Source organism: Vitis vinifera, chromosome 4 (assembly GCF_030704535.1).
Source record: "Vitis vinifera cultivar Pinot Noir 40024 chromosome 4, ASM3070453v1".
NCBI lineage: Eukaryota > Viridiplantae > Streptophyta > Magnoliopsida > Vitales > Vitaceae > Vitis > Vitis vinifera.
Window position 1 is genome coordinate 18,947,161 of NC_081808.1, and position 27,618 is coordinate 18,974,778.

The 27,618-nt window shown below is 36.1% G+C and overlaps 3 protein-coding genes across 4 annotated transcripts; all 3 read right to left on the bottom strand.

The window, feature by feature from the left end:
• Window positions 1–1,241: 1,241 nt before the first annotated feature.
• On the bottom strand, window positions 1,242–3,309 carry LOC100264999 (lysM domain receptor-like kinase 4). The gene has a single exon (XM_010650900.3). It carries the CDS (start codon window positions 3,307–3,309, stop codon window positions 1,387–1,389), a length of 1,923 nt encoding a protein of 640 aa, XP_010649202.1. The 3' UTR covers window positions 1,242–1,386.
• On the bottom strand, window positions 1,242–6,323 carry LOC100242712 (lysM domain receptor-like kinase 4). Its single transcript, XM_059736389.1, has 2 exons — window positions 2,952–6,323; window positions 1,242–2,779 (listed from the first exon to the last, which is right to left on the bottom strand). The coding sequence occupies exon 1, from the start codon at window positions 6,046–6,048 to the stop codon at window positions 4,132–4,134; it is 1,917 nt and encodes a 638-aa protein (XP_059592372.1). The 5' UTR covers window positions 6,049–6,323; the 3' UTR covers window positions 1,242–2,779; window positions 2,952–4,131.
• Window positions 6,324–7,133: 810 nt separating this feature from the next.
• LOC100247855 (cold-regulated 413 plasma membrane protein 1) lies at window positions 7,134–8,296 on the bottom strand. Of its 2 annotated transcripts, XM_010650901.3 has the most exons (5): window positions 8,091–8,296; window positions 7,732–7,839; window positions 7,557–7,627; window positions 7,330–7,479; window positions 7,134–7,243 (listed from the first exon to the last, which is right to left on the bottom strand). In XM_010650901.3, the coding sequence occupies exons 1-5, from the start codon at window positions 8,246–8,248 to the stop codon at window positions 7,227–7,229; spliced, it is 504 nt and encodes a 167-aa protein (XP_010649203.1). In that variant the 5' UTR covers window positions 8,249–8,296; the 3' UTR covers window positions 7,134–7,226. The 2 variants fall into 2 exon arrangements, with proteins under 2 accessions (XP_010649203.1, XP_002269366.1); XM_002269330.4 differs by having other exon boundaries at window positions 7,134–7,479; window positions 8,091–8,295.
• Window positions 8,297–27,618: the final 19,322 nt, after the last annotated feature.

Genomic DNA, 27,618 nt, shown 5'->3' on the forward strand with positions numbered 1-27,618 from the left:
ATTTCCTCCATCCATGCTTGAGATTTCTGAAGGAGTACTTATTTGTCTTGATTGAAAATAGCTGCTTGTTTAATAACCAAGTCCAAAAGCACCACAAAAGCATAATTATCAAACTCAGATGTATCCTTTTGTTCCCAGAGACAACTTGTAGTTTGCTCCCCTGATATGGAAAATTAAATCTCGCAACTTGTAGTTAGCCCTTAAATCTCTATCTACTGCTACTGTCCTTGTGCATTAGTGCAGGAATGAAGTTATGAAGATAGTGAAGACCATTAACAACATCCAAAGCAAAATGAATCCTGTAATTCCAATTCTCAACCTAAGAGACATTTTGTGGTGCCAATCCTGAAAGAACCTTCTTCATATACTCATTAGCAAGGTAGAAGATACCCATGATGGTTACATACTCCACAAAGGCTGATCAGACTGAAGTGGTTGACCTTTTTAAGTATATTCACCTCCTCACTTGCATCTTTACTCCAACCATTTTAATGGATACTTCCTCCCCACCAAGATCCCCCAGATGGAGAGAACAAATTACCCTGCTCTTGGGTTAATTTTCAATACACCTTTAGTCCTTTGAATTTATAAATTTCAAAATCAGATTGGCACCGGGAGATTAGTGAAGATTTTTTTTTATTCTCTCTCTCCTAACAACCATAATAATTTCTCTTGTTCCTCTTCATACTCAATATCTATTCTAATCTCAATGTGAAGTCCTTCCTTCGACCTTCTATTTCTTTGGTTAGGGGTAAATGGAGGACAAATAACTGGTGGATAGACAAGCATGGTTGGTGAGCTTGAATTTCAGTTTCCAGTGGAATTAGGATAGTTGTACAAGGACAGAGAATTGGATTTCTCCAGCGATTTCACCGGACACACCCTCTAAATGCTTGTTGTACTTGTACAAACATATCTAAGTTGTACACTACTTGGAAAGATGCAATGTGTGCAAGCCTGATAATACTAATCTGAGCAGAAACAGTTTACAGGACGGTCACTCTTTTCCTAATGCGTATCCATTTATATACTTACTTATTCTGAAACATAGGAATATCTGGAGTAGCTTCTCTACACAGATCTTTAATAGCAAACTCTTTAAAGGGGTAGACCATCTTTTACTAATAAACCTAGAGAACAATTGTCATACTAGACAATCCATAGCACTTTAAGACGACAGGCCTTCACGATTCTAGACTCCCAAATATCTGTGAGAAACTAGCAAAAAAAAGGGAGAGAGAGAGATTGAATTGCATCTGAATTGAATTATGCATCATACCAAGGAAAACTGAAAGAAATACACGAAATATTACAAAATTAAGACTTTGAAATCAAACCGACCCTACCATACTGTAAATGCCATCAAAAGCTTTCACTATAATTTTGTTATCCTGCACCATTATTAGACGATTCCCAGGCTTGTGAAGAGGCCAAGATTCTTGATAGGGATTGCACTATCTCATCCATGTCTGGGCGACCTGCTGGAGCTTTCGTTAAGCAGCTATCTATCAATCTGATCATAAAAATGGCAAGTTCTGGAGGATAATTCCCATCTAAAGACGGATCTATGAAGTCCCCCAATTTCTCCTTTCCGTCATCCTCATGAAGCACAGCAGCCAAGACCTCTGATAAGTGTATGCTTTCCCCTCCATATAGAGCGGCAACTTCTTTCCCAGTAAATATCTCCAGCATGAGAACCCCAAACGCATAGACATCGAGCTTTGTGGAGATCAAACCATTCTCCAGATACTCTGGAGCCATGTAACCCTTTGTCCCAACGATGTGCCTCGTCAAGGCAAACTGACCTTCCTGCCCCTCTGCTGACCTTGCCTGATCAAAGTTAGCAATCTTAGCCCTGAAATCCCCATCGAGAAGCACATTATTACTTTTCATATCCTTGTGGATATAAGAAGGGCTGACATGTATATGGAGATAGTTAAGCCCTGTGGCCACATCCAAAGCAATCTGAATTCTCTGCGTCCAAACCAAGAATCTCCTATCATTGTTGTTGTAATAGATCCAATCACTCAAGGATCCATTAACAGCATACTCATGAACTAGATACCAATGCCCATCATTAAAACAAATGCCAGAGAGGCGGATGACATTAAAATGGTTGATCTTGCTTAGTAAAGCTATTTCGTTTGACACATTTCCATCCATTTTCTTAATGGCAGCCAAATCCCCTTTAATTGTGCCACGATAAACAGATCCCTTAATCAGACAACTTGGGCTGAAATTGTCAGTTGCAGATTGTAGTTCCTCAAATTTGTAAACTTTGACGGATTGTGCCATGCTGGATATACTTTCGAAGAACTCATGTTCTTCCACCTTGAGGGGTTTTTCAAGTGGTTTAAAGCTCTCTGAGACAGCAATTTGATCATTTTTCTTCTTGGTTTTTCTGAAGAATTTTACGAAAATGACATAGCCAAAGAACAAAAGAAGAACAACTCCTGCAGCAACTCCAACAATAACATACACCCATGTCTTCTTTGAACTTCCACTGGGGGAAGATACAGCAGATGGAGGTGGAGGTGGCGGTGGCGGTGGTGGTGGCACTATGGTTTGGGAGCTTGAAGGTGGATTTTGCAGAGGAATTAGAAGGGTAGTAAAAGGATTAATGGTGTCTTGCTCAGAAAGCTCATTAGCTTCAAGAGTCCTTTCAGTATCGACACCAAACCTCCCACTTATAGCTGAAACAGTATCACCATAAGCGACCAGGTAACTCATTAGATACTTGACACCCGCATCGCTTTGGGCCTTTGTTGGACAAGCACACCTGAGAGGAACAGTAATTGAAGTACCAGGATTTAGATTTGTAGCACTTACAGAAGGGTTTTGGTTTAGGAGAGCCTGACAGGTTGAGAGGCCTTGGAAAGTATTGTTTGCAATCCATAAGGGATAGTCTCCATTTTTAACAACATAAGATGTGTTTGTCTGAGAGTAGTTACCTGAACAAGAGCAGTTGACAGGAACAATCACCTCCTTGTTTGTGTCAAAAGTAGCAGTCTCAGTTACTGAATTGATTTGAGCGAGCTGAGATGGGTCAGAAGCCAAGAGATCAGAGATGGAAGAAACATTGTTATATGGGGATTCTGATCTGAAGATGAGGTAAGTTTGGCAGGTGGTGTTTACACCATTACAGGTGTAACCAAGAACAGTAGTATAATTATTATTGTAACAGTCTGCTGTGCCCAGGCCGAGGTAAGACTGCTGAGCAAGAATCAAGGAAAAGCAACAAATCAGGGAGAGAGTGAAGACGGAGAAGAAAGATGGAGAGGCCATTTTGGTTGAATTGGAAGATCTCATGGGGATGAGGCGGTTATAAACTATGCTCTCTGTCTCTGTCAAACAGGTTGGCTTAACTTTTGGGTGTTGTGCTTTGAACTGACTTTTCTAATAACTTTTCTAATAACGTGCCAATGTATCTCTGTGACGAAATTTCTTGGAATAGAGAAGATTGGTCGATAGTTCGCTGGTCATCTTCCGTATATGGTTTGGCTTGGTTTACCATTTCAGCCTGTCTCAGGGTTGAACTTCAGAAGGTAGCGAGGTTGTGGGCGCTCGCTGCCTGCCACCATATGAACTCTGAGAAGAGCATAGAAACATTCTGCCTTTATATGTAGTTAGCAACCATTATGTCCGTTTTAAATGGTAAAATAGCTATTGACAAGACTTGGATGCAAGAGGTCCTTGCCAGGTAATACTGCCTTGAGCAGGGATAATTTACAGGAAGGTTTCAAAGGCAATAATGTAAAACTTGAGATGATGTTCATGTGGGGCAGCTCCAATGGATCTGAAAGATGCAAGTTCATGTGTGTCTATAATGCTGATACACTTATTCTGAAACATAGGTGTAACCTCAGTCCCTCCTCTATCAGTGAACTAATATTTTAGAGCACTCTTTAAAGGACCAGGCATTTTTTTACCTGCAGAATAAAGAAATAGTGACCATGCTAAGCAACCCAAAGCACCTAAAGATGACAGAGGCCTTTAGGAATCTAAACTTCAGACTGATCATAGATGCAAGAAACTAGCAACAACATAACAAGGAAAATGGGAAGGAATGTAAGAAATATTACAGAAATTCAGATATCGACCTCCCCATAAGGAGATTGCCAGAAAAAAACTCTAACTGGAATTTTGGTATCCTGAGACATTATTAGACAATTCCCAGGCCACTGAAGTGGTCAAGGTTCTTGACAGGGCTTGCACTATCTCAACCATATCTGGGCGACTTGCTGGAGATTTCTTTAAGCAGCTATCTATCAATCTGATCATAACAATGGCAAGTTCCAAAGGATAATTCCCACTCAGGGAAGGATCAATGAAGTTCCTCAACTTCTCCTTTCCATCTCCCTCATGGAGCACAGCAACTAAGACATCTGGTAGGTGCATGTTCTCACCTTCATATAATGCAGCAACTTCTTTCCCTGTAAGCATCTCCAGCATGAGAACCCCAAATGCATAAACATCAAGCTTTGTGGAGACCAAACCATTCTCCAGATACTCTGGTGCCATGTAACCTCTTGTCCCAATGATATGCCTGGTTAAGGCAAACTGACCCTCCTGCCCCTCTGCTGACCTTGCTAAACCGAAGTTAGCAATCTTAGCCCTGAAGTCACTATCAAGAAGCACATTACCGCTTTTTATGTCCTTGTGGACATAGGGAGGGCTGGTATAGCTATGGAGATAGTTAAGCCCTGTGGCCACATCCAAAGCAATTTGAATTCTCTGCATCCAAACTAAAAACCTGCTGTCATCATTGTTGTTATAGATCCAATCAGTCAAGGGTCCATTAACAGCATACTCATGGACGAGGTACCAATGCCCATCATTAAAACAAATGCCAGAGAGGCGGATGACATTGAAATGGTTGATCTTGTTTAGTAAAGCTATTTCATTTGACACCTCTCCATCCATTTTCTTTATGGCAGCCAAATCCCCTTTAATCGTGCCACGGTAAACAGACCCCTTTATCCTACAATTGGGGCTGAAATTATCAGTTGCAGATTGTAGTTCTTCAAATTTGTAAACTTTGAGGGATTGTGCTATGCTAGATATACTCTCCAAGAACTCATGCTGTTCCTCCTTAAGTGGTTTCTCACATGCCTCAAAGCTCTCTGAGATAGCAATTGGATCAGTTTTCTTCCTAGTTTTCCTAAAGAATTTGAAGAAAATAACAGAGCCAAACAGCAATACAAGAGCACTTCCGGCAACAACTCCAACAACGACATAAACCCATGTTTTCTTCAAGCTTTTACTTGGGGACGATACAGCAGTTGGAGGTGGAGGTGATGGTGGCGGCGGCGGCGGCGGCACTATAGTTTGGGAACTTGAGGGCAGATTTTGCAGGGGAATTAGAAGGGTAGTAAAGGGATAAATGTTGGGGTTTTGCTCAGAAAGCTCATTAGCTTCAAGAGTCATTCCAGTATCCACACCAAATCTCACACTAATGCTTGAAACATAATCACCAGAAGCGACCAAGTAACTCATGAGATACTTGACACCCACATCACTTTGGTTCTTGGTAGGACAAGCACACCTAAGAGGAACAGTAAGCTTTGTACCAGTATATATATTAGTAGTTAGAGAAGTTCTTTGACTCCGGAGAGCTTGACATGTAGAGAGGCCTTCGAAGGTGTTATTTGCTATCAATAAGTAGGTATCTCCATGCTGAACAACATAAGAGGTGTTTGCCTGAGAGAACTCACCTGAACAGGAGCAATTGACTGGAACAATGACCTCTTTCTTTGTTTCAAATGTAGCAGTCTCATCAACTGAATTGATTTGGGCAAGCTGAGATGGGTCAGACCCCAGAAGATCAGATATGGAAGAAACATCGTTATATGGGGGTTCAGATCTGAAGATAAGGAAAGCTTGGCAACTAGCGTTGACACCATTGCAGGCGTAACCAAGAACAGAAGTTAAATTATTGTTGTCGCAGTCTGTTGTACCCTTTCCCACATATGATTGCTGAGCAAGAATGGAGGAAGAGAAAGAAATCAGAGAAAGAGTAAAGACAGAGATGAAGGATAGCCAAGCCATTTTGATTGAACTGGGAAGACTTCACGAGGATTGAGGTCTTCTGATTACAACATGGGGTCGTTGGTGTGGTAGTTTACGTTTCTATTAGGGAAAGTTCAGAGAACATGTCCCATTATCTCCAAGAAGATTTTTTCTTGAAACAGGGTGGAATGAAATGCAGTAGTTGTTAATTGGTTGACCATCTCCATTTCTATAATTTATATGCTTCGATTGGTGCATCTCTCCTTTGAAGTGGTATCCAGCTTTGTTTAACTAAGCGCATCAAACATTTGTCTAAAAAAATAAAAAATAAAAAATAAAAAATTAGAAGTTACAAGTACTGAAAGTGAAATGGACTCTTAATGGCGAAAAGCAGGCGAGAAGTTTGACTATGGGGCTTCTGGACCCAATCTCCCCCAGTGGGCGGTAGCATCCCACATATAATGGTTCAACGGGCCTAACCCATAATCTGGAAAACTAAACGTGTATTGGATCCCGAGAGGAAAGGAAATAGCGAATTTCAACCCTTTCATACTTGGGGCCAAGAAAAAAACTGTCCAATGTTTTTCTACATCCGTGGGGTGATTGAACCTTTCTCCTTACACAGCGACAGTAATCTGAGAAAGAAAAAAAAAATCTAAGATGGGCCCTATTAGGAGAAGCTGTAACCACTGACCACATCTCTACAATGGAATAGTTCTTGGCCTTTTGTGTTTGTACATTTTGAACTAAATTACTCGTTTACAATAATAAATGCAATTGCAGCATGAGCAGGTGAAATGATTCCAACCACCAATATCTCACATCATCCTGGGATTATTTCCCTTTTATCCCTACAGAAGTGACCTTCCACCTGTTGAATTGCTGGCCTGATGGTAAAGGGGTGGGACACATCAAGAATTCCCAGTTCCCAATGTTGCTTTTGTATTTTTATTAGCAAAGGGATGAACGGTAAAGAAAAAATGGAGATAGCTGAAGATAGGACTCGAAGTGATATCCTGGAAGATTTATTCTAAAGGAATAATCAGCTGGTCTCTATCTCAATTATGCGTACTAAAATTCCTGCAAAGGTTAGTGTCCCAGGCTCATTTTACCAAAGACATAAGTTTGCAGAGAAACTGATGGATGGAATTAAAATTCTCAATATAGAAGTATAGAACCCAATAAAGAGCTGGAAGTTGGAAGCCCAAAGCATCACCCTAGAGAAACTCCATCCCTACCAAGATCCCAAACATAAATACAATATTGTAAAGAAGAAGAGGAAAGAGATACAAACAGAAAAACCAAAGCAGAGTAAATTACATTCACATCTGCTGCATCCTCCAATTCCTCGAATCTCTGTTATCACAAGACACACTCCCAGTAGGAGACAAAACACACCACCCACAATACTATCACGCAGTCCATTAGCCAGCCAGTCAGGAGTGGCCACCAATAGGATAAAACCAGCAACTGCAGATATTCATATCAGCACCATGGCAATGATAATTTGATTAGATGAGTTGCTGTGGTCTAAGAGAAATTCGAACCTGGAAACTTCCGAGGGAAGAAGAGATTTGCTGCAACGGCAAGAAATGCAAACCAACGTCCAATTTGCCCCCTGCAACATGGGATTGGTAGTTTCAGTATATGTAATGGCAGAATATATATATGATATATCAGAGACCAAATAACATCGAAATTTTTAAGGAAATCGGAAAGCACCTAACAATGTTAAACAGCACTGCAGGGAAACTCGTTAGAAGAAAGAGGACCAAAAGGGAACTTTGGATGGATGATCTCCGCCCTACTTGATTCAAGATTAACAAAAATCTACAACACAAAACCAAATAAAAATGCAAATATTTCCAAACCCAGATCCCAATGTTAATGGAAAGTGGAAAATATTAACAAACACCTATAAAACAACATAAATAATAAAAATAATAATAAAATAAAAAAAGAGGAGGAAGAAGAAGAAGAAAATACTTGAAGGGTGAGAAGTGAAAGAGACTAAATTGTGGTTCCAATGGATTAAAGGGAAAAAAAACGTAGAAGAAAAAAAGAGCAGGATGGCGACTGACGTGGCAGATATGGTTCCACCCCACTGAAAAGCGGCGCGACCCCCAGTCGTGGAGGATGAGAATGTTTGCTGGGAAGAAGATTGGGAAGCAGAAGCGGCATCAGCGTAAGCAGCAAGTGCGAGAGCATGGGCTATGGCCACTGTATCCACAATTTTCATTTCTAATTACAGTCAACGGATGCAGATGAATCTGCCACCGTAGACGGCTTTTGATCCCTAGGTTTGGCTTCTTCCCTGCCCATCCGATGCTCTCTTTCTAGGTTACTTTCATCACACGTGGCCCTCATGCAACCCTTGGATGTGATTTAACTACTTTTTCGATTTCCTGACGTATCAAAGAGTTTAAAACCAAAATAATCTAAAAAAAAATGGTAAGAATAGTACCCATCTTAAAATATTTGTCAAAAATAATCTTTTATATCCATATAAGCATTCACATGGATTTTTTTTTTTTTTTTAAGTGTAAAAAACCACAATTGGTAACTATGGTTTTAAAAGTTTCAAAAATATTTTCTTAAAACATTTACTAACTGTGATTTCAATATTATTTTTAATTCACCTCTATTTTAATGGTAAAATATTTTTTTATCATAATAATCATTAAACCATAATTAGTAAGGAATAACCTAAAATCATAATCATTGACATTATTTTTTATATGAAAATATAAAATTTTAAATAATATAAACAATTTGTTTAATTATTTTAAAATTTAAAAATAACATGAAAAAATAATTTTCTTTAATTAATATGTGATAAAATTCATAAAACAAATAAATATTTTATTTACTATAAATATATAAATTTTTATGGGAATGCATGTAGGCGAAATTATTTTCTCAAAATTTCAATGAAAATATGAATATATATATATATATATATATATATATAATTTTAAAACAGTCGTAAAGAAAAAAATTATTAAGGATAATTTGTAAAAAAAATAGTTTTAAACTGACAATGGAAAATTGTAAAAAATTTTCTCCACTTCGAAACGAACTTTAAGGAAATTTGGTACATTGTTAAGAAATTTTGGTACATCTATAATTTACACTAAAATTAAAAAAAAAAAAAAAAAAAAATTCTAAAATCTCATATTTTTTTAGTTGATGTATGATTATATGAGTTCACTTAAAGATAAGTGTGAAACCACAATCTATAACTGTGGTTTTTAGGATATTTTTAAACCACAGTTACTAATTGTGGTTTTATGATTATGATAAAGAATATTTTAAAAATAATATTAAAATAATAATATCATTCAAACGAGGGTGGATTAAAAATAATTTTGATACAAAAGATTACTTTGACAAATATTTTGAGATGGGTACTATTTTTACCATTTTTTCTTACAAATAGATTATTTTGGTCTTAAAATCCGTATCAAACTTTCTGTTTTCAAATCCAGTTTTCTCATGGCATAAAGAGTCTAGCTCCTAAAATTTTGATTAGAGAGAGAGCGCGAAAAATAATGGTACTTAAAAAAATGGATTTTATTATAATTAATTTTAAAAATGAAAAATATTAAATAAAACCAAATAGTTTATTCATTTTAAATCTAATTTTAATTTTTTTTATTTTTTATTTTCTTCTTCTTTTCCTTTTATTCTTTCCTCAGGTGTAGACCCCAAGGAGACAAAAAAAAATGACTTTTTTATTCTTCTGACCACATTGGAAGCGGGCTGCTTTAGGTGGCCATGAGATGAGACTGGATGAGCTAGTTGTGGCGACCAGACAGGACGACTTGAAAGGAAAACTAGTTAGGAGTTTTTGGGTTGGGAAGGAAGGGGCGTGAGGAGAAACATCAAGAGAAGGGGAGCTTGAGGGGCAAACCAGAGTGAGAGATAACCAAAGAGGGAGCTAGATGTTTGCTGGGAGTCGGTTTTGGGTGATAGCTTGAAAAGAAACAGGGGAGCAGCAACGGAGTGGGATTTTTCTGGGAGGAAAATATGGAGAGTGGGTGCAGGTTTTTTATGATAGCTAAACGAAAAGGAAAAAGATGAGCAAGGGAAGTTGAGAGGGGAGAACAAGGGAACTCTGTGGGGATTTTTTTGAGAAAAATGAGACAGCTCACTTGAAGCAAAGATAGTATGGATTGGGAGGAGGCTCTACAGGTGAGGTTTATGTAATCTCCATATCCTTAATTTCTTTTACACTGTTTTACTCTCATTTTTAGTCGATTCTCTCAGCATTATTTGTTGTTTGGGTATGATTACAAGAGATTCTATGAGTTCTTGCTGATTTGGGATTGATTGTAAATTTCAAACTGTTTTGTTCTCCTATGTCTTTCAGTTTCAATCTGATTCAGATGTACATTTCTCTCTCAAATTTCTGCAATTTTTTTCGTCGAATTACCGATTAAATCTCACCCATCTTTCTCTTATTTTCTTTTCACTTTTTTTTTTTTTTTTCTGATTCTCTGTTCCAACAAGTGATAAACCATTCCCTACTTCCATGAAGATCTAGGGTTTCTTCCACTTCATCAATTTCAAATTTGAACATTTTTGCCTCAAATTTCTGATTTTCGATGCTCTTGATTCAATGCGTTGAGCAATGGTATTGTGGTTCATCTAGGTCACTTTGAGTGATCGACGCTTGTTTGTTGTCCTTTTTGTGATCTAAGATTATTCTGATTTCGTTTTGTGGATGAGAGATTCAATTTGGCTACGATAATATGGAGATAGTTGGTGATGTGGTGTCTTTGGACACCGAATTGTTGCAGCTGTCAGAGATGTCGCCTTTTGCTCTCAAGTCGAACCCTAGGTTCTCCGAGGAGTTTTTTGATCAATGGCTTTTGCTTCCTGAGATTAACCTTCTGGGTTGGATGTACACTAGGATTGCATCTTGGCTACCTAGTAGCCAAAGTCAGCCTTACCGATAAAGATGGAGTTGCTTTCTTATGATTCAATCCTAAGTTGAACTTAATGAGGCTGCATTTGATTTCTCTTTTGAATTTAATCAATTGCAATTGTTGAATTTGGAAATGTGTAGCTAATTCTCGAAGAAACTAAAATTGGTATTGATGGAAGTTAGATGTTTGGTAGTCACTAGTAGTGACTAATTCATAGGGTTTGCATTTGATGGTGATAGTGATTCTAGTGGAGGTGGTAGAAAATTGGTGACAATTGACTTATGCTGGTGGTAACAAATTGATGGTGGGCCAGTCATAAAGTTTATGTGCCTTTTTCCCCATCCATCTCCATGTCTGCTTTTAAAAAATTGGTTTTCAAAAAAATCTTGTTTTGACTCCACAATTTTTCATCTTTTAGGTTTTTTTTTTAGGTCCCAAATTTCATTTTTCAATAATTTTCCAAAGTTCCAAATTTATTTATTTATTTTTAAATTCCACTTCCGAAATAATCTTCTAAAATCTAATTTTAAATTTAGTTTATAAAACTTTAATTCTCGAAATTCAATTCTCCAAAACTCCAATTTTTAACTTTAATTCTTCAAGATTCAATTCTCAAAATAATTTTCTAAAATTCTAATTTTAAATTTAATTTTCCAAGATTCAAAATTTTAAAAATAAATTTTCCAAAAATTCCACAATTCCGAATTTAATTTTTAAAATGCCACATTCAAATAAATTTTCGAAACTCCAATTCCTTTCAAATCAAATTTTCAAAAATTACATTCTCAAATAATTCTTCAAAATTCCCTTTTCTCAAATTTAATTTTCAAATTTCAATTTTCAAATAATTTTTCAAAATTCCGATCCTCAAATTTATTTTATTTTATTTATAAAAAAAACTCCAATTTTAAAATAATTTTGCAAAATTTCGGTTTCCAAATTTACTTTCCAATTTCCAAAATTCCAATTTTCACATTTATTTCATCATTATTATTTTCATTATTATTTTATTTATTTATTTTTAAAATTCTACCTTTAAATAATTCTTCAAAATTCTGATTTCCCAATTTAATTTCCAATTTCCAAAATTCTATTTTTCACATTTATTTGTTTAATCATTATTATTTTTGTTATTATTATTATTATTTTTATTTATTTTTAAAAATTCCATCTTTAAATAATTCTTCAAAATTTCGATTTCCAAATTTAATTCCCAATTTTCGAAATTCCAATTTTTCAATTTCTGAATTTAATTTCCAATTTCCAGAATTCCAATTTTCACATTTATTTATTGAATTATTATTATTATTTTATTTATTTATTTTTTAAATTTCATCTTTAAATAATTCTTCAAAATTCTGATTTCCAAATTCCAAAATTCCAATTTTCACATTTATTTAATCATTATTATTTTATTTTTAAAAAATTCTATCTTTAAATAATTCTTCAAAATTCCAATTTCCAATTTTAATTCCCAATTTCCGAAATTCTAATTTTCGAATTTAATTTCCAATTTCTAGAATTCCAATTTTCACATTTATTTATTTAATCATTGTTATTGTCATTATTATTATTATTATTATTATATTTATTCATTTATATATTTTTAAATAATCCTTCAAAATTCCGATTTCCAAATTTAATTCTCAATTTCCGAAATTCCAATTTTCCAATTTCCGAATTTAATTTCCAATTTCCAGAATTCCAATTTTCACATTTATTTATTTAATCATTATTATTATTATTCTATTTATTAATTCATTTATGTATTTTTAAAATTTTCATCTTTAAATAATCCTTCAAAATTCCGATTTCCTTTCCAATTTCCAAAATTGCAACTTTCACATGTATTTATTTAATCATTATTATTTTGTTTATTTATTTATTTACTTATTTTTAAATTTCCATCTTTAAATAATTCTTTAAAATTCCGATTTCCAAATTTAATTTACAATTTTCAAAATTCTATTTTTCACATTTATTTGTTTTATCATTATTATTTTATTTATTTTTCAAATTTCATATTTAAATAATTCTTCAAAATTCCAATTTTTAAATTTAATTTTCAAAACTTCCATTTTCAAATAATTTTCAAAATTCCAATTTTCAAAACTTCCATTTTTAAATAATTTTCAAGTTTCCAATTTTCATAATTTAATTTTCAGAACTCCAATTCTCAAATAATTTTCAAAATTCTAATTTCTTTCAAATTTAATTTTCGAAATTCTAATTCTTAAATTTAATTGTCGAAAGTCTGATTTTCAAATAATTTTCAAGACTTCAATTTCCAAATAAATTTTTGAAAACTCTAGTTTTGTTTTTGAATAGTTTTAATTACACTCATTTTTTCAAATATTTTTAATTCACAAGTTTTCTTTGATTTTCAAATAATATCTTATTTTCCCTGATTTTTTTTTAATAGGCATGAATATGATTTTTCATAATTCTAAAACAATGGAATTTGTGAAACTAATTCATGAAAGATAAATTGGACTTTGGTGGGGGCCTTACATGTGATCTCTTTTGATTGTCAATTGCTATGCTTAATGTATATTGTTTGATCTTTGCCTTACTCTTTGATATGCATGTGATAATTTTATACTTGAACTAACTTTGTTTCTATGATAGTGCAATATTACTTGCTGTCAAGGTACGCTTTCACTTCCACTTTGCTTATTCTCATACATGATTCATTTTATTATTTGATCATTTCATTGGTATCTATTGATTTCTTAGTTAATTGTCATGTTTGCCTCACCTTGCTTAGTAAAGACCCGTTTTTAGGAGCTTAGAGGGGTGCTTTCGATTTTTTTACCGTACCTTTCTAATAAGTAACCTGACCTCCAGATCCGACTCAATTTTTTACAAACTCATTTTTCCAAATAAGGAGTCGCACTTAGGTTTTTTTCTTTCTTATTTTGTTTTCTCTTTAAAAATAAAACAAAAATAAGTGGCGACTCCAAGTCATTTTCTTAATAAATAAACATTTTTCGAATAAAAATCAAGCTCGTCATCGAGTGGAATCGCATGAGCAAAAATGCAAAGTCCACATCAGGTTTTTTAAAAACCGAATTCAACTTAAAATTTTTAAGTATGGATCGAATTTTAAAATCATTTTAACATGTATTTTGAATGAATCCCTTAGGATTCAATTTTGAATTTCATAAATATTTATTGCATATTGTGTATAAATGGAAAATAGATATGTGAAAATAAAAATCATAAAGGCTTTTAACGGTTTTAGAAAAAAGTAATGTTTGAAAAAAATATATAAATTGTAGGAATAAAGATGACTTTCAAAATAATTATCGATTTATTGTAAATTGGTTTGAAATTAATTTTTAAAACTAACATTTGACAATGTTGTCTAGACCCCCATTTGGGGAGCCAAGGGATCTTAGTTTTTTTTATATATAGCATTAGAGGAGCCGGGCAGCACCGGGGATAAGTGGGGGCCCCCTTTCCCTACGCCCGGGAAATCAGCTGCATGGGCATGCCACAGGCCATGCTGATGGTCAGAGGCTCCATCCTTGCTGACTAGAGGAGCAATGGAGCCGAGGATGGCTTGCTGAGGAAGACACAAACAGAGGAAAAGAAAAGGAGATATCTGGGGTTTTTCTTCAGGCGGGGTGATCCAGAGCAGAGGGTTGCGGAGAGCATCCGGGTGAGAGGGTACTCCATAGCTAAATAAGCAAGAAAAGGATCAAGGAGAAAAAGATAGCACCTGCTGCCACAAGGAGGAGGGTTACAATGAGGTCTTGAGGGTAGTGCTGGTGAGGGAAAGAGAACAGGGAAAGAGAGTTGGCTGCAGGTGAGCCTAAGGTGAGTTCCTTGTTTACTTTGTTTTTTCTTCTTTATACTCCCCATCTCCTTCCGTTTTGTTTGCTTCGTATTCGTTTGTTGATTTAGGCATGGATGACGAAGGTTATACCCTGAACTCCATTGATTTCTATATCATGTTCTTACTTCGTTGTTGTTGGTTTTATTTCCATTCTTGTGGTTTAAGTTTGGGGCTCATATGACTCCGCTTTGCATGCACTGTACTAACCCGGTTTCAGGAATCCCTCCTGTTTTGAGCCTCCTGAAATGAGGCCCTATACAATCGTGTGTTACATGTTATCTTACCGATTCTAACCTCAGCATTCACTCTAACTTATGTTCTTGCTTTCATCACTATGTCCTCACTGTGATGGGTGGATTATTTGATCTGGGGTTAGAATAAAATGAATCGAGCCGAGTCATACCTGTGGTTTCGGGCTTACCTTGCTGATAGTTTGTGGCTCAAAAGTCCAGAGAAGAGCTAGATGTAAGCGGAGAGGGACCTTTGGAGCATTAGCTACATTGCCGTAATTGCAAAAGTGGAGAATATTGGCTCATTACAGAAAGCTTGCTGACAATCGCATTGGGGTTCTAAGGTTTCTTTGTTTTTCATGATTGTCGATGAAAGGGTTGGCCCAGTTCTTAGATCTTTGCTGTCGGAGTGTCTTTCTATTATGGACAGAATTTGAGACTAGGTTTCACTGTTTTTCCCATTCCACCACCCCGTCCATTAAACCCATTTCTCCAACCCTCTTCCAGCATCTCCCCTTGAGGTCCATTTTCCATCAAGGTCACTCTCCGTTACCACCGGCCATCCACGCTGCCAATGGCACCCCAACTCCCCCACTCATCCTCATATCCATCCCTCACATTCCTGGATTCCCATGCAAATGACGTCCCATGCATAAGGCCACCTCCATCACCACCACCTGGCGCCATGTAGCTTTCCTGAAAGTGGTGGCAAGGTCAGGGTAGCCACTTCAAAGATCCATTCTGCTCAGGTTCATCAGAAGTTCAAAAACATCTCTTTCAATAGGAGGACCTAGGCGTTGCCAAAGGGGAATCACCTAATATGGTGCAGCCAACCTGCAATGCCATGGGCAAGCACTCGTTTCCTGTGCCCAGATGCTGATCCAAGGGCCATGAACCCTAAGCTTTTTTGCCACGCGGATCATTATCCACCTCCGGACCATCCATCAAACTCCTCAACGGCCCAATCTCACCCACAACAGCCACTTCGTCCATCAAACAATCGCTGCCGAAGATGGAGCCTGCCACTCCTCTCGCCACCTCCCTCTTCATCAAGATTTTCGTTCAGCGGCGGATGATTACTACTCAAAAAGTGCTATTTGATAGCCTATAATTAATCCTTTTAAACACTTTTGAGTAGTAGTTTAGGCCTTTTAACTCAATTGGCATGTTAAGGATCCTTTAAAGCAATTTTGATCACTTTGTGTAAGTTTTGGTGTTTTTGTTAGTATTTTGATCACCAAAGCAAGTCAAGACTGAGGAGAGCTATGAGGAATCTTGGGCAAAGTTGAGAAGTCATTTGCCAAGAGTAAATCCGGATTGCAAGGAGAAAAAGCAAAGAGAATCTGTCATAAAGCATATTCTTGATGATAGTCGTAGCAGCCACTTTTGGAGCACTTTCTGAAGTCCAAATGATGCATTCTATATATTTTCAAAGATCAGGAAGTCAACAATCCAATGCTTCAAACGGTGTGCAATTCAGAGTTGAAATGAAGAAGTTGCAGCCATTACAAGCCAATCACTCCGAGCTGAAGGAAGCATTTTGCAAAGTGTTGCGAAATCACCCTTTTGTTGCGAAGTGATTTCGCAACCTTTTTGAACAGTGTGATGTTTCTCCTTCTGACGATACCCAATTTATGCCGCAAGAAGGAAGCTGGGAACCTCAAGGTGGAAGCCAACTTCGCAGCCCTATGAAGATAGCTTGGTGTTGCGAAATTATTTCGCAGCTCTCTTGAGTGTCTGCGAAATCTCGCAGACACCATTTTTCTCATGCGAAATGGTTCCTAAAGCCTCCCGATATTTGCTACCGACATTGGGAGATATTTTCCATTAGATTTTTGTTGTCTAAATCCCAAAATACTCCTTGTAAACCACCAATTACATGATTCCTTAGTTTTTAAGTTAGTAAAAAGACTAAATATCTATGTAATAATTAGTTTTATATTATGTTCATATATATACCTCTCGGGAGCCTGTTCTCAGAGAGGAGTTCCTTCTGTAAAAGTTTGGGTAAGCAAGTAAAGTCTATTTTCTTTCTACTGCCTTACCTTCTCACTTTGTATTTTCATTTTATTTCTAAGTTATGAATTCTCTGAGGAGTTTTCCCTAGAGAATGAGTAACTAAACCTCTAATTCCTTGGAGCTAAGGTTGCCGGGGAAGGTTCCAAGTGCAAGAATGCAAAGCTCTGTGGTTTTAGCTATTAATGAAGAGGAAGTGAAATCCTTTAGTGATTTCTATGTTTTTAGTTAACTTAAAACACCTTGGAGTCACCTGGGCCAACACTTGGTAAGGCAAGTGATTTCCAACCATGGAAATGCACTAGTTTACCCCGTGCGAGCCTCTGGGAGGTGACTTCAAGGTAGGATTTTCTAGAATAGCCAACACTTGGTAAGCTTTTGGACTCCTAGGAGACATCCATTAGTTATCTCTTGCGAGCTTTTGACGGGTAATCCAAGGTTAAAGATCACCTTGAATGGTTAAGGCTTAGTGAGAGGCTTAAACCATTGCAAAGTGCATCAGTGAGAGAATTAAAGTGAAATCTAATTGAAGGAGTCTCTGTATAACACCGGTTAGAGAATTGACTATAGGTTGAATCTCTAATACGAGGAAATGAACCAACTGACCGGAGCTATGTCTTTTGCATGAGGAACCACCCCAGTGAACCTAAATCTCTAGGGAATGCTTTTCTTCCTAAATTATTCCAAACTTCTATTATGTTAGTTAGTTTAAGTCTAAACCTTTACCAATCAAAGTTTGTGTTTTACTTCTTAAGCTAACCTTGAAATGAAACAAGACCAATTCACTTGGAATTGGTATCATTGATTGCTTGTTAATCATTCCTAGTGAACGACCCTAAAGCCACTATACTATAGTAGTTTTTTCTTTGCTACCCTAGTGTATGGTGTTATAGGTAATAAATTTTGTTGATTACTCCCTCAATCAAAGAGCACCAGCTGAACACAAATAAGCTGAGACACCAATTGGGCACGAATCAAATGGCGCCGCTGCCGGGGAATGAGTGTCAAGTTTATATTGATACCATTTTTGAGCACTTGTGATTTTCATCACAAGTTGGTAAAGTTTCTTTCACTTTACTAATTTTCATTCTTTCTTTATTTATTCATAATCTAAGTTTATCTTTTTAAATTTAGTCTAGTTTAATTTTATTGTTGTAGCCCTGTTTCTCTTGTTGTCCTCTGTTTTTTATTTAAGTTGTAGATAGATACTAGTTGTGTATGCCCAAGTGGATACGATACAGTGGAGGAAGGCTTGTTAAGTGTGATACACCTCAGAGAAGAGAATTCGAAGCGATCTTGAATATCATGGAAGCTACACCTGAAGATCAACATAGTCACCAAGGTTGTCAAGACAATCTCAATGAATTCAGATCAATGAGGGACCGTATGCATCCACCCCGCATGAGTGCACCATCATGTATAGTGCCCCCTACAGAGCAGCTAGTGATCAGACCATATCTTGTTCCACTTCTACCAACTTTCCATGGGATGGAAAGTGAGAATCCGTATGCACACATCAAGGAATTTGAAGATGTTTGTAATACATTTCAAGAGGGAGGAGCTTCAATTGATTTGATGAGGCTTAAGTTATTTCCTTTTACTTTAAAGGATAAGGCCAAAATTTGGCTTAATTCTTTAAGGCCAAGGAGTATCCGCTCTTGGACTGATTTACAAGCTGAATTCCTCAAGAAATTTTTTCCCACTCATAGAACAAATGGCTTGAAAAGGCAAATTTCAAATTTCTCAGCTAAAGAGAATGAGAAATTCTATGAGTGTTGGGAGAGATACATGGAAGCTATAAATGCTTGCCCTCACCATGGCTTTGATACTTGGCTATTGGTGAGCTATTTTTATGATGGTATGTCATCCTCAATGAAGCAACTCCTCGAGACAATGTGTGGAGGAGATTTCATGAGCAAAAATCCAGAGGAAGCTATGGATTTCTTGAGCTATGTAGCTGATGTTTCAAGGGGATGGGATGAACCAACTAAAGGAGAAGTGGGAAAGATGAAGTCTCAGTTGAATGCTTACAATGCAAAGGCTGGGATGTATACTTTAAAAGAAGATGATGACATGAAGGCAAAGTTGGCAGCTATGACAAGAAGATTGGAGGAGCTTGAGCTGAAAAGAATACATGAAGTGCAAGCTGTTGCTGAAGCACCAGTGCAAGTGAAGCTGTGTCCCAATTGTCAATCATATGAACATTTGGTGGAGGAATGCCCTGCAATTTCAGCTGAAAGGGAAATGTATAGAGATCAAGCAAATGTTGTTGGACAATTTAGGCCCAATAACAATGCGCCATATGGAAATACCTACAACTCAAGTTGGAGGAATCATCCAAATTTCTCATGGAAGGCCAGAGCAACTCAATACCAACAGCCGGATCCACCATCTCAACAATCTTCAAGTATTGAACAAGTAATGGCTAATCTCAGCAAGGTAATGGGAGATTTTATTGAAAAGCAAGAAGCCACTAATGCTCGAGTCGATCAAAGAATTGATAGAGTGGAGAGTATGTTGAATAAAAGGATGGATGAAATGCAAAATGATATGAACCAAAAGTTTGATAACATCCAATATTCAATTTCAAGGCTTACAAATTTGAATACACTGCAAGAAAAGGGAAGATTTCCTTCTCAACCTCACCAAAATCCCAAAGGTGTCCATGAAGTGGAAAGCCAAGAGGGAGAATCATCACAGGTGAAAAATGTCAAGGCCTTGATCACTCTAAGGAGTGGTAAGAAAATTGAGCAGCCAACACCCAAGCCACATGTTGAGAAAGAAGAAGAGATAAAGAAAGGGAAGGAAATAGAAGATAAAGACAGTGAAATCAGTGAAGAAAAGAAGGACTCTGATTCAACAAGGAAAGTAATTCCAGAGAAGGAGCTTCTGAAGGAAGAAATGCTAAAGAAATCAACTTCTCCACCTTTTCCTCAAGCATTACATGGGAAAAAGGGGATTAGAAATGCAGTTGAAATCCTTGAAGTCTTGAGGCAAGTGAAAGTTAATATTCCACTGCTGGATATGATTAAACAAGTTCCAACATATGCGGAATTCCTAAAGGACTTGTGTACTATCAAAAGAGGGTTAACTGTAAACAAGAAAGCCTTCTTGACTGAGCAAGTAAGTGCAATCTTACAATGTAAGTCTCCTTTGAAGTACAAAGACCCTGGAAGTCCTACCATTTCAGTCATGATTGGAGGAAAGGTAGTGGAGAAAGCCTTGCTAGATTTGGGAGCAAGTGTGAATTTGCTTCCTTATTCTGTTTACAAGCAATTGGGCCTTGGAGAGTTGAAGCCAACAGCAATCACTCTATCTCTGGCAGATAGATCAGTGAAAATTCCAAGAGGGGTAATTGAAGATGTATTGGTTCAAGTGGATAATTTCTACTATCCAGTAGATTTTATTGTTCTTGATACAGATTCTACCGTAAAGGAAGCTAATTTAATTCCTATCATCCTTGGAAGGCCATTTCTTGCAACTTCAAATGCAATCATCAACTGTAGGAATGGGCTGATGCAACTCACTTTTGGTAACATGACACTGGATCTCAATATTTTCTATATGTCTAAAAAGCAAATCACTCCAGAAAAAGAAGAAGGTCCAGAAGAGTTATGTATTATTGATACTTTGGTGGAGGAGCACTGTAATCAAAATATGCAAGACAAGTTGAATAAAAGTCTTGTGAATTTTGAGGAAGGTTTGTCTGAATCTCCTATTGGGCTTGCTACTCTACAAAGTTGGAGAAAGATAGAAGATATTCTACCTTTGTTCAATAAAGAAGATGAGGCAGTTGTTGAAAAAGAAATTCCAAAACTCAATCTGAAGCCTTTACCTGTGGAGCTGAAATATACATATCTTGAAGCAAATAATCAATGTCCTGTTGTAATATCTTCATCTCTGACCAATCATCAAGAGAATTGTTTAATGGAAGTTCTCAAGAAGTGTAAGAAGGCAATAGGATGACAAATATCTGACTTAAAAGGCATTAGTCCTTTAGTTTGTACTCATCATATATATATGGAGGAGGAAGCAAAGCCAATTCGTCAATTTCAAAGAAGGTTGAATCCTCATCTACAAGAGGTGGTGCGAGCTGAGGTACTGAAACTACTTCAAGCAGGAATCATTTACCCTATATCTGATAGCCCTTGGGTGAGTCCTACTCAAGTGGTACCTAAGAAGTCAGGGATCACAGTGGTTAAAAATGAAAAAGGGGAAGAAATTACTACACGCCTCACTTCAAGATGGAGGGTGTGTATTGATTATAGAAAGCTGAATGTTGTCACCAGGAAGGATCATTTTCCATTGCCATTTATTGATCAAGTGCTGGAGAAAGTCTCTAGACATCCATTCTATTGTTTCTTGGATGGGTATTCAGGGTATTTTCAGATTGAAATTGATTTGGCAGATCAAGAAAAGACCACTTTTACATGTCCATTTGGAACATATGCTTATAGAAGAATGCCTTTTGGTTTATGCAATGCACCTGCTACATTTCAAAGATGTATGTTGAGTATTTTCAGTGATATGGTGGAGCGAATTATGGAGGTTTTCATGGATGACATCACCGTATATGGAGGTACATTTGAGGAATGCTTGGTTAATTTGGAAGCAGTTCTTCATAGATGCATTGAAAAAGACCTGGTGCTCAACTGGGAGAAATGCCATTTTATGGTACGTCAAGGAATTGTCCTTGGCCATATCATCTCTGAAAAAGGCATTGAAGTTGATAAAGCAAAGGTGGAGCTTATTGTCAAATTACCATCTCCAACAACTGTAAAAGGAGTAAGGCAGTTCATTGGCCATGCAGGGTTCTATAGGAGGTTTATAAAAGGTTTTTCAAGTCTTTCAAAACCTCTTTGTGAGCTGTTAGCTAAGGATGCTAAGTTTATATGGGATGAAAAGTGTCAGAATAGCTTTGATCAACTGAAGAAATTCTTAACAACAACTCCAATAGTGAGAGCCCCTAACTGGCAATTACCTTTTGAACTGATGTGTGATGCCAGTGACTTTGCTATAGGAGCTGTGCTTGGCCAAAGAGAAGATGGGAAGCCCTATGTGATTTACTATGCAAGTAAAACACTAAATGAAGCTCAAAGGAACTACACAACTACAGAGAAAGAATTGTTAGCTGTGGTATTTGCTTTGGACAAATTTCGAGCTTATTTAGTGGGGTCTTTCATTATTGTGTTTACTGACCATTCAACCTTGAAGTATTTATTGACAAAGCAAGATGCAAAAGCAAGGTTGATTAGATGGATTCTTTTATTACAAGAGTTCGATCTTCAAATCAAAGATAAGAAATGAGTGAAGAATGTAGTAGATGACCACTTGTCAAGGTTAGTTATAGCACATAACTCCCATCCCTTGCCTATTAATGATGATTTTCCTGAAGAATCACTCATGTTCCTAGTGAAAACTCCTTGGTATGCTCATATTGCTAATTATTTAGTAACTGGTGAAATTCCAAGTGAGTGGAATGCACAGGACAGGAAGCACTTCTTTGCCAAAATTTATTCTTATTATTGGGAAGAGCCCTTTCTCTTTAAGTATTGTGCAGATCAGATCATAAGGAAGTGTGTCCCTGAAGAGGAGCAGCAAGGAATTCTATCTCATTGTCATGAGAATGCATGTGGAGGCCACTTTGCCTCTCAGAAAACAGCCATGAAGGTGTTGCAATCAGGGTTTACTTGGCCATCTCTTTTCAAGGATGCCCACATCATGTGTAGGAATTGTGATAGATGCCAAAGGCTTGGAAAGCTAACAAAAAGAAATCAAATGCCTATGAACCCCATTCTGATAGTTGAGTTATTTGATGTTTGGGGCATTGACTTCATGGGACCTTTCCCAATGTCTTTTGGTAATTCTTACATCTTGGTGGGGGTGGATTATGTTTCTAAGTGGGTTGAGGCAATCCCCTGTAAACAAAATGATCACAGGGTGGTTCTCAAGTTTCTTAAAGAGAACATTTTCTCAAGATTTGGGGTGCCCAAAACCATAATCAGTGATGGAGGTGCTCATTTTTGCAACAAACCTTTTGAAGCTCTGTTATCCAAGTATGGAGTGAAGCATAAGGTGGCCACACCTTATCATCCTCAGACTTCCGGGCAAGTTGAGCTAGCTAACAGGGAAATAAAGAACATCTTGATGAAAGTGGTGAATTCCAACAGAAAAGATTGGTCTATTAGGCTTCATGATTCATTGTGGGCATATAGAACAGCTTATAAGACTATTCTAGGGATGTCTCCCTATCGTCTTGTCTATGGTAAAGCATGTCATCTCCCTGTGGAAGTTGAATACAAAGCTTGGTGGGCAATAAAGAAGCTGAACATGGACTTGATCAAGGTAGGAGAAAAGAGATTTCTAGACCTTAATGAGATGGAGGAATTAAGAAATAATGCTTATATCAATTCCAAAGTTGCAAAACAGAGGATGAAGAAGTGGCATGACCAACTCATCTCTAACAAGGAATTTCAGGAAGGGCAAAGAGTTTTGCTGTATGACACAAGACTCTATATCTTTCTTGGGAAGCTCAAGTCAAGGTGGATTGGCCCGTTCATTATTCATCGAGTATATTCCAATGGAGTGGTGGAATTATTGAATTCCAATGGCAAGGACAGCTTTAAGGTCAATGGATATCGTCTTAAGCCATTCATGGAGCCATTCAAACCAGAAAAGGAGGAGATCAACCTCCTTGAGCCTCAAAAAGCCTAAGTGAAAAAGGGTTTGCTGGACGTGGTTTTACCACAGTCCAAAATTTTTTGTAAATATTGTAAATTTTCAAGTGGTTTCCATACTTTTGATCTTAGTTTTTGATCTTAAATCATGTTCTTGTATGTGTTTTAATCTTTTTGAATGATTCAAGGTGGAAGAAATTTCAAGGAGATTGAAAGAAAAAAAATTGGGTCGAAATCGGAGCCAAAACAGAGCAAAAACAGGGGAAAAACAGAGCTCTGCGAAATTTCGCACAGTGAATGAAACTTCTGCGAAATGAGCATTTTGTTGCCAAACCATTCCGCAACGCTGTAGAAGTATCTGCGAGGGTATTTTGCAGCTGCGAAAGCAAATTTGGCACACGAGTGTCACTTCGCAGTACAGTAGCATCCATTTCGCAGCTGCGAAACGCATTGCGAAATGGAAAATCGTGATTTCGCACCAAAAGTCTAATTCCGCAGGGTATTTCGCAATTGCGAAAGTGGTTTTGGCACACGAGTGCCACTTCGCAGCACAGTAACTGTGGACCCGCATTTTTCACGTGCGTCCCCACTCGATCGGCGAGACTCGCTTTTTATTTGTGAAAAATTGATTTTTGAAAAAAAGTTGGAGCCGCCACTTATTTTATCTTTATTTTTGAAGGGAAAATAAAACAAGAAATAAAACCCTAAAAAAAATGACTCCATAATTTTTGGAAAAGCGTGTCTTTGAAAACCCAAGTCTTGGTCCGGGGATCAGGTTACTTATTGGGAAGGTACCTCTAGGAGGTAGCACCCCTCTAAGCCCTAAAGAGGTCTCTACTAATTAAGTTAAGGGGAATATGGCAATTAATCGGTTAATTATGGATACCTAAGTAGGCTAGGTGATTTCAAAAGATTTGCATGCTAAACAAGATCAAATTGCCATAAAAGAAAGGTTAGGATGCGTACCCGGACCACTTCTCAAGCGCTATCATAAAACATCAGAGTTAGTATAGAAGTATAACACACAACATGTATTTAATCATAGTGAATCAAGCATACATCTAAACACCTAGGGATTATCAAACATATGCATACTTCACAGTGACATGATTGTTTACAAAATTTAGAAGGTAGGTGATAGGGGGGCGTACCTGGATAGCATAAATAACTTACAATGCGCTTCCATAAGACATGATGGATTAAATAATAATAAAATAAAGAAACCCTAGCATGCTTGTTATCTAATTAGCATAACAAAAATTATCAAAGTATATGAAAACATTAATTATCACACACATCTTGTATACAATTCCTAAAAATAAAAAAAAATAAAATTAAAAAATTAAAAAAAAAGGCATAATTCCAACAAGTGACGAAAATGGCAACAAAAATAATTTTTGAAAAGATTTTCTTATGTAGGGGTTTCACCAATTCCCCAAATTAATATACACAAATTTAGCCCAGTATTATCCCATTATGTGGGACCACAAGCTTTGATTCGTGTTTTTGTTCAAAACCAAACTTTTTGTTAAAAACCGAGAAGGATGCAAACCGAACAAGATATGGTTGCATATTATTTTTAAATAAAAAAAAAAAGGAGATTTTGATCCTGAGGACTCTAATGAGTTTTTGAAATAGATTTTTAAAATTATTTTTTTGAGAAAAGTATTTTATTTTAAAATAAAAGGAATTAATTTAGGAAAAAATAAAATATAAGAAATAAAATACCAAACAAAACAAAAAATGAGAACTCAAAGTAAAATTTTTTTAGTAATTAATAAAAATGATAATGGTGATGGTAGAGGCCAAGCTTCATGATTTTCCAATGGCTTCTAAAAATCAAATTTAATAAATATTCACCAAAGCAACAAACCAAACGACTTTTAGATCAAATAAAACTAACGAAATATTAATCGGGAATTTATAAGGATCAATCAAACACATAAATTGAGATAAACAATCTAGAACTAATTTAAAATCAACCAAACACCTAAACATGTAATTATAATAATGTGAATATAGTAACACAAGCACATAGAATTCTAAAACATATTAACTAATCAAAAACTAGAATCATCAACTTTAGAACGTGAGCAAAATAACATAAGATTAGTACCTAAACTAAATAAGATGAACCAAAACATGATCAAAATAAACTTAAAAACATAAACTTTATTACATAGGATCAATTAGAATAATAGACTAAAAATTATAAAATACTTGAACTAAATAAAAAGCTGACTCCTAAAAAAAACTGACTTTTAAAATTAAATCTATTAACACCGATCTAAGCAAAATTCTAACTTTTCGAACTAAGCAAGGAATCAAGTCCAAACTACACAAAGATTTTAATTTTTCAATGTAATATAATGAATCAAAATTAAAATAAAACAAAAAATTCTCACCTTTTAAACCAAAGTAATGAATCAAAACTAAGCAAACAAAAATTTACTTTTCAATCTAATAAAAATAAAAAATAAAAAAATCAAAACTAGATTAAACAAAATTCAAACATTTCAAAATAACGCAAGGAATAAAAAATAAATTAAATAAAAATTTAACCTTTCAATCTAAAGTAATCAATCAAAATTAAATAGGGATCAAATCAAAATAATCGAAATCGAAAAAAACAATATGCAATCTTTCTAAAGGTTTAATCAGACAATTGAATTAAAATTATGAATAGAATAAATTAATAAACCAAATCAAAACCTAAACCCTACCTAAGAAAATTAATTAATTAAACTAATAAGTCAAAATCAACAATGAAACTAAACTAAGGAATTAACATCACAAACACGCTTAAATTAAGAAAACAAATGGTAACTAAATTAGATTGAAATTAAACTCTATCTAAAAAGAAAAAGAATGAATTAATCTAATAAATCCCAATCAGCAATCAAAATTAAACTAAAAAAATAAATAAATTAAGACAAAACGAATTAGATTAAAATCACAAACACATTTAAACTATCATATGGATCAAAATAAACTAGCATGGGATTAAAAAAAACTACTATCACAAAGAAAAGATATCTAATCCGGGAGAAATAAAAAAAATTGAGCGAGTTAAAGTTTAAAAGAATTTATCACAAAGAATTAATTAAACTAATATGCAAAATCTAAACCAAAAAAAAGTGTTCTGTTGAAAGCAAAGAAAAACTAACCTGTTTTGTTTCAGAAAAGAAAAATGCTTTCTTGATGGTCAAAGTGGCAGCCCCTTAATGTTTGAAGTCCTTTACCACTCCCCAAAGATTCTGGGCGTGTCTTCTCTTGAAAATAAGTTTGCTCGTCTGTGGATCTCTACCCAAAAACAATTTCCCCCCGTGCCTAGATCTCTCTTTCTCCTTTTCAAGCCAAAAAATCTCTCCTTTGCTCCAGAAAAAAATATCTCCTCGTCTGTCGATCTCTCTACCCCCAGAAAATAAAATATTCTCTCTGTGTCTCCATATCTAAAAAAAATCCTTCCTATTTATATGGCAGCACCTCCCTTCTATTGGATATTCTCTTTCCCTTTTTTGAATGCGTGTGGATATGGGAAGTGATGTATGCGTGACTTACCTAGCAATTTCTTCAAGGATGCAGCCCATGTCTTGTTTGGTAAGTAAATCAGATCCTCAGCGGCCCCAAAGTGGTAAGTTCCTTCAGATCCCAAAATTCAGAATTCCAAAGTCTACCAGAAAATCCGCGGAGATAAGAAGACGATAGTGTAGCAACCCATCTCGGAAATATGTATAAATATATTTAACTTGTGGGTAAAGTCAATAATGAAGGAAGCATGTGATGTAGTGTGGGTATCATCCTGTTGCATAGCTGTAGAGATGAAGAGATTAAATGAGTTGCAGAAACAGTGGATAATGAAGTCAATTCAATGCGCGGTGTGGTGGAAAGCGAGCCTTCAGTGATATATGGAG

What these genes read in the sequence shown, in the direction of transcription:
- LOC100247855 (XM_002269330.4), bottom strand. Translation starts at nt 8,248, where the DNA reads ATGAAAATTGTGGATACAGTGGCCATAGCCCATGCTCTCGCACTTGCT. An exon ending in GGTGGAACCATATCTGCCAC is followed by an intron (nt 7,840 to 8,090) that starts GTCAGTCGCCAT and finishes TTTGTGTTGTAG; the next exon opens with ATTTTTGTTAATCTTGAATC. An exon ending in GTGCTGTTTAACATTGTTAG is followed by an intron (nt 7,628 to 7,731) that starts GTGCTTTCCGAT and finishes CCCATGTTGCAG; the next exon opens with GGGGCAAATTGGACGTTGGT.
- LOC100264999 (XM_010650900.3), bottom strand. Translation starts at nt 3,309, where the DNA reads ATGAGATCTTCCAATTCAACCAAAATGGCCTCTCCATCTTTCTTCTCC.
- LOC100242712 (XM_059736389.1), bottom strand. Translation starts at nt 6,048, where the DNA reads ATGGCTTGGCTATCCTTCATCTCTGTCTTTACTCTTTCTCTGATTTCT.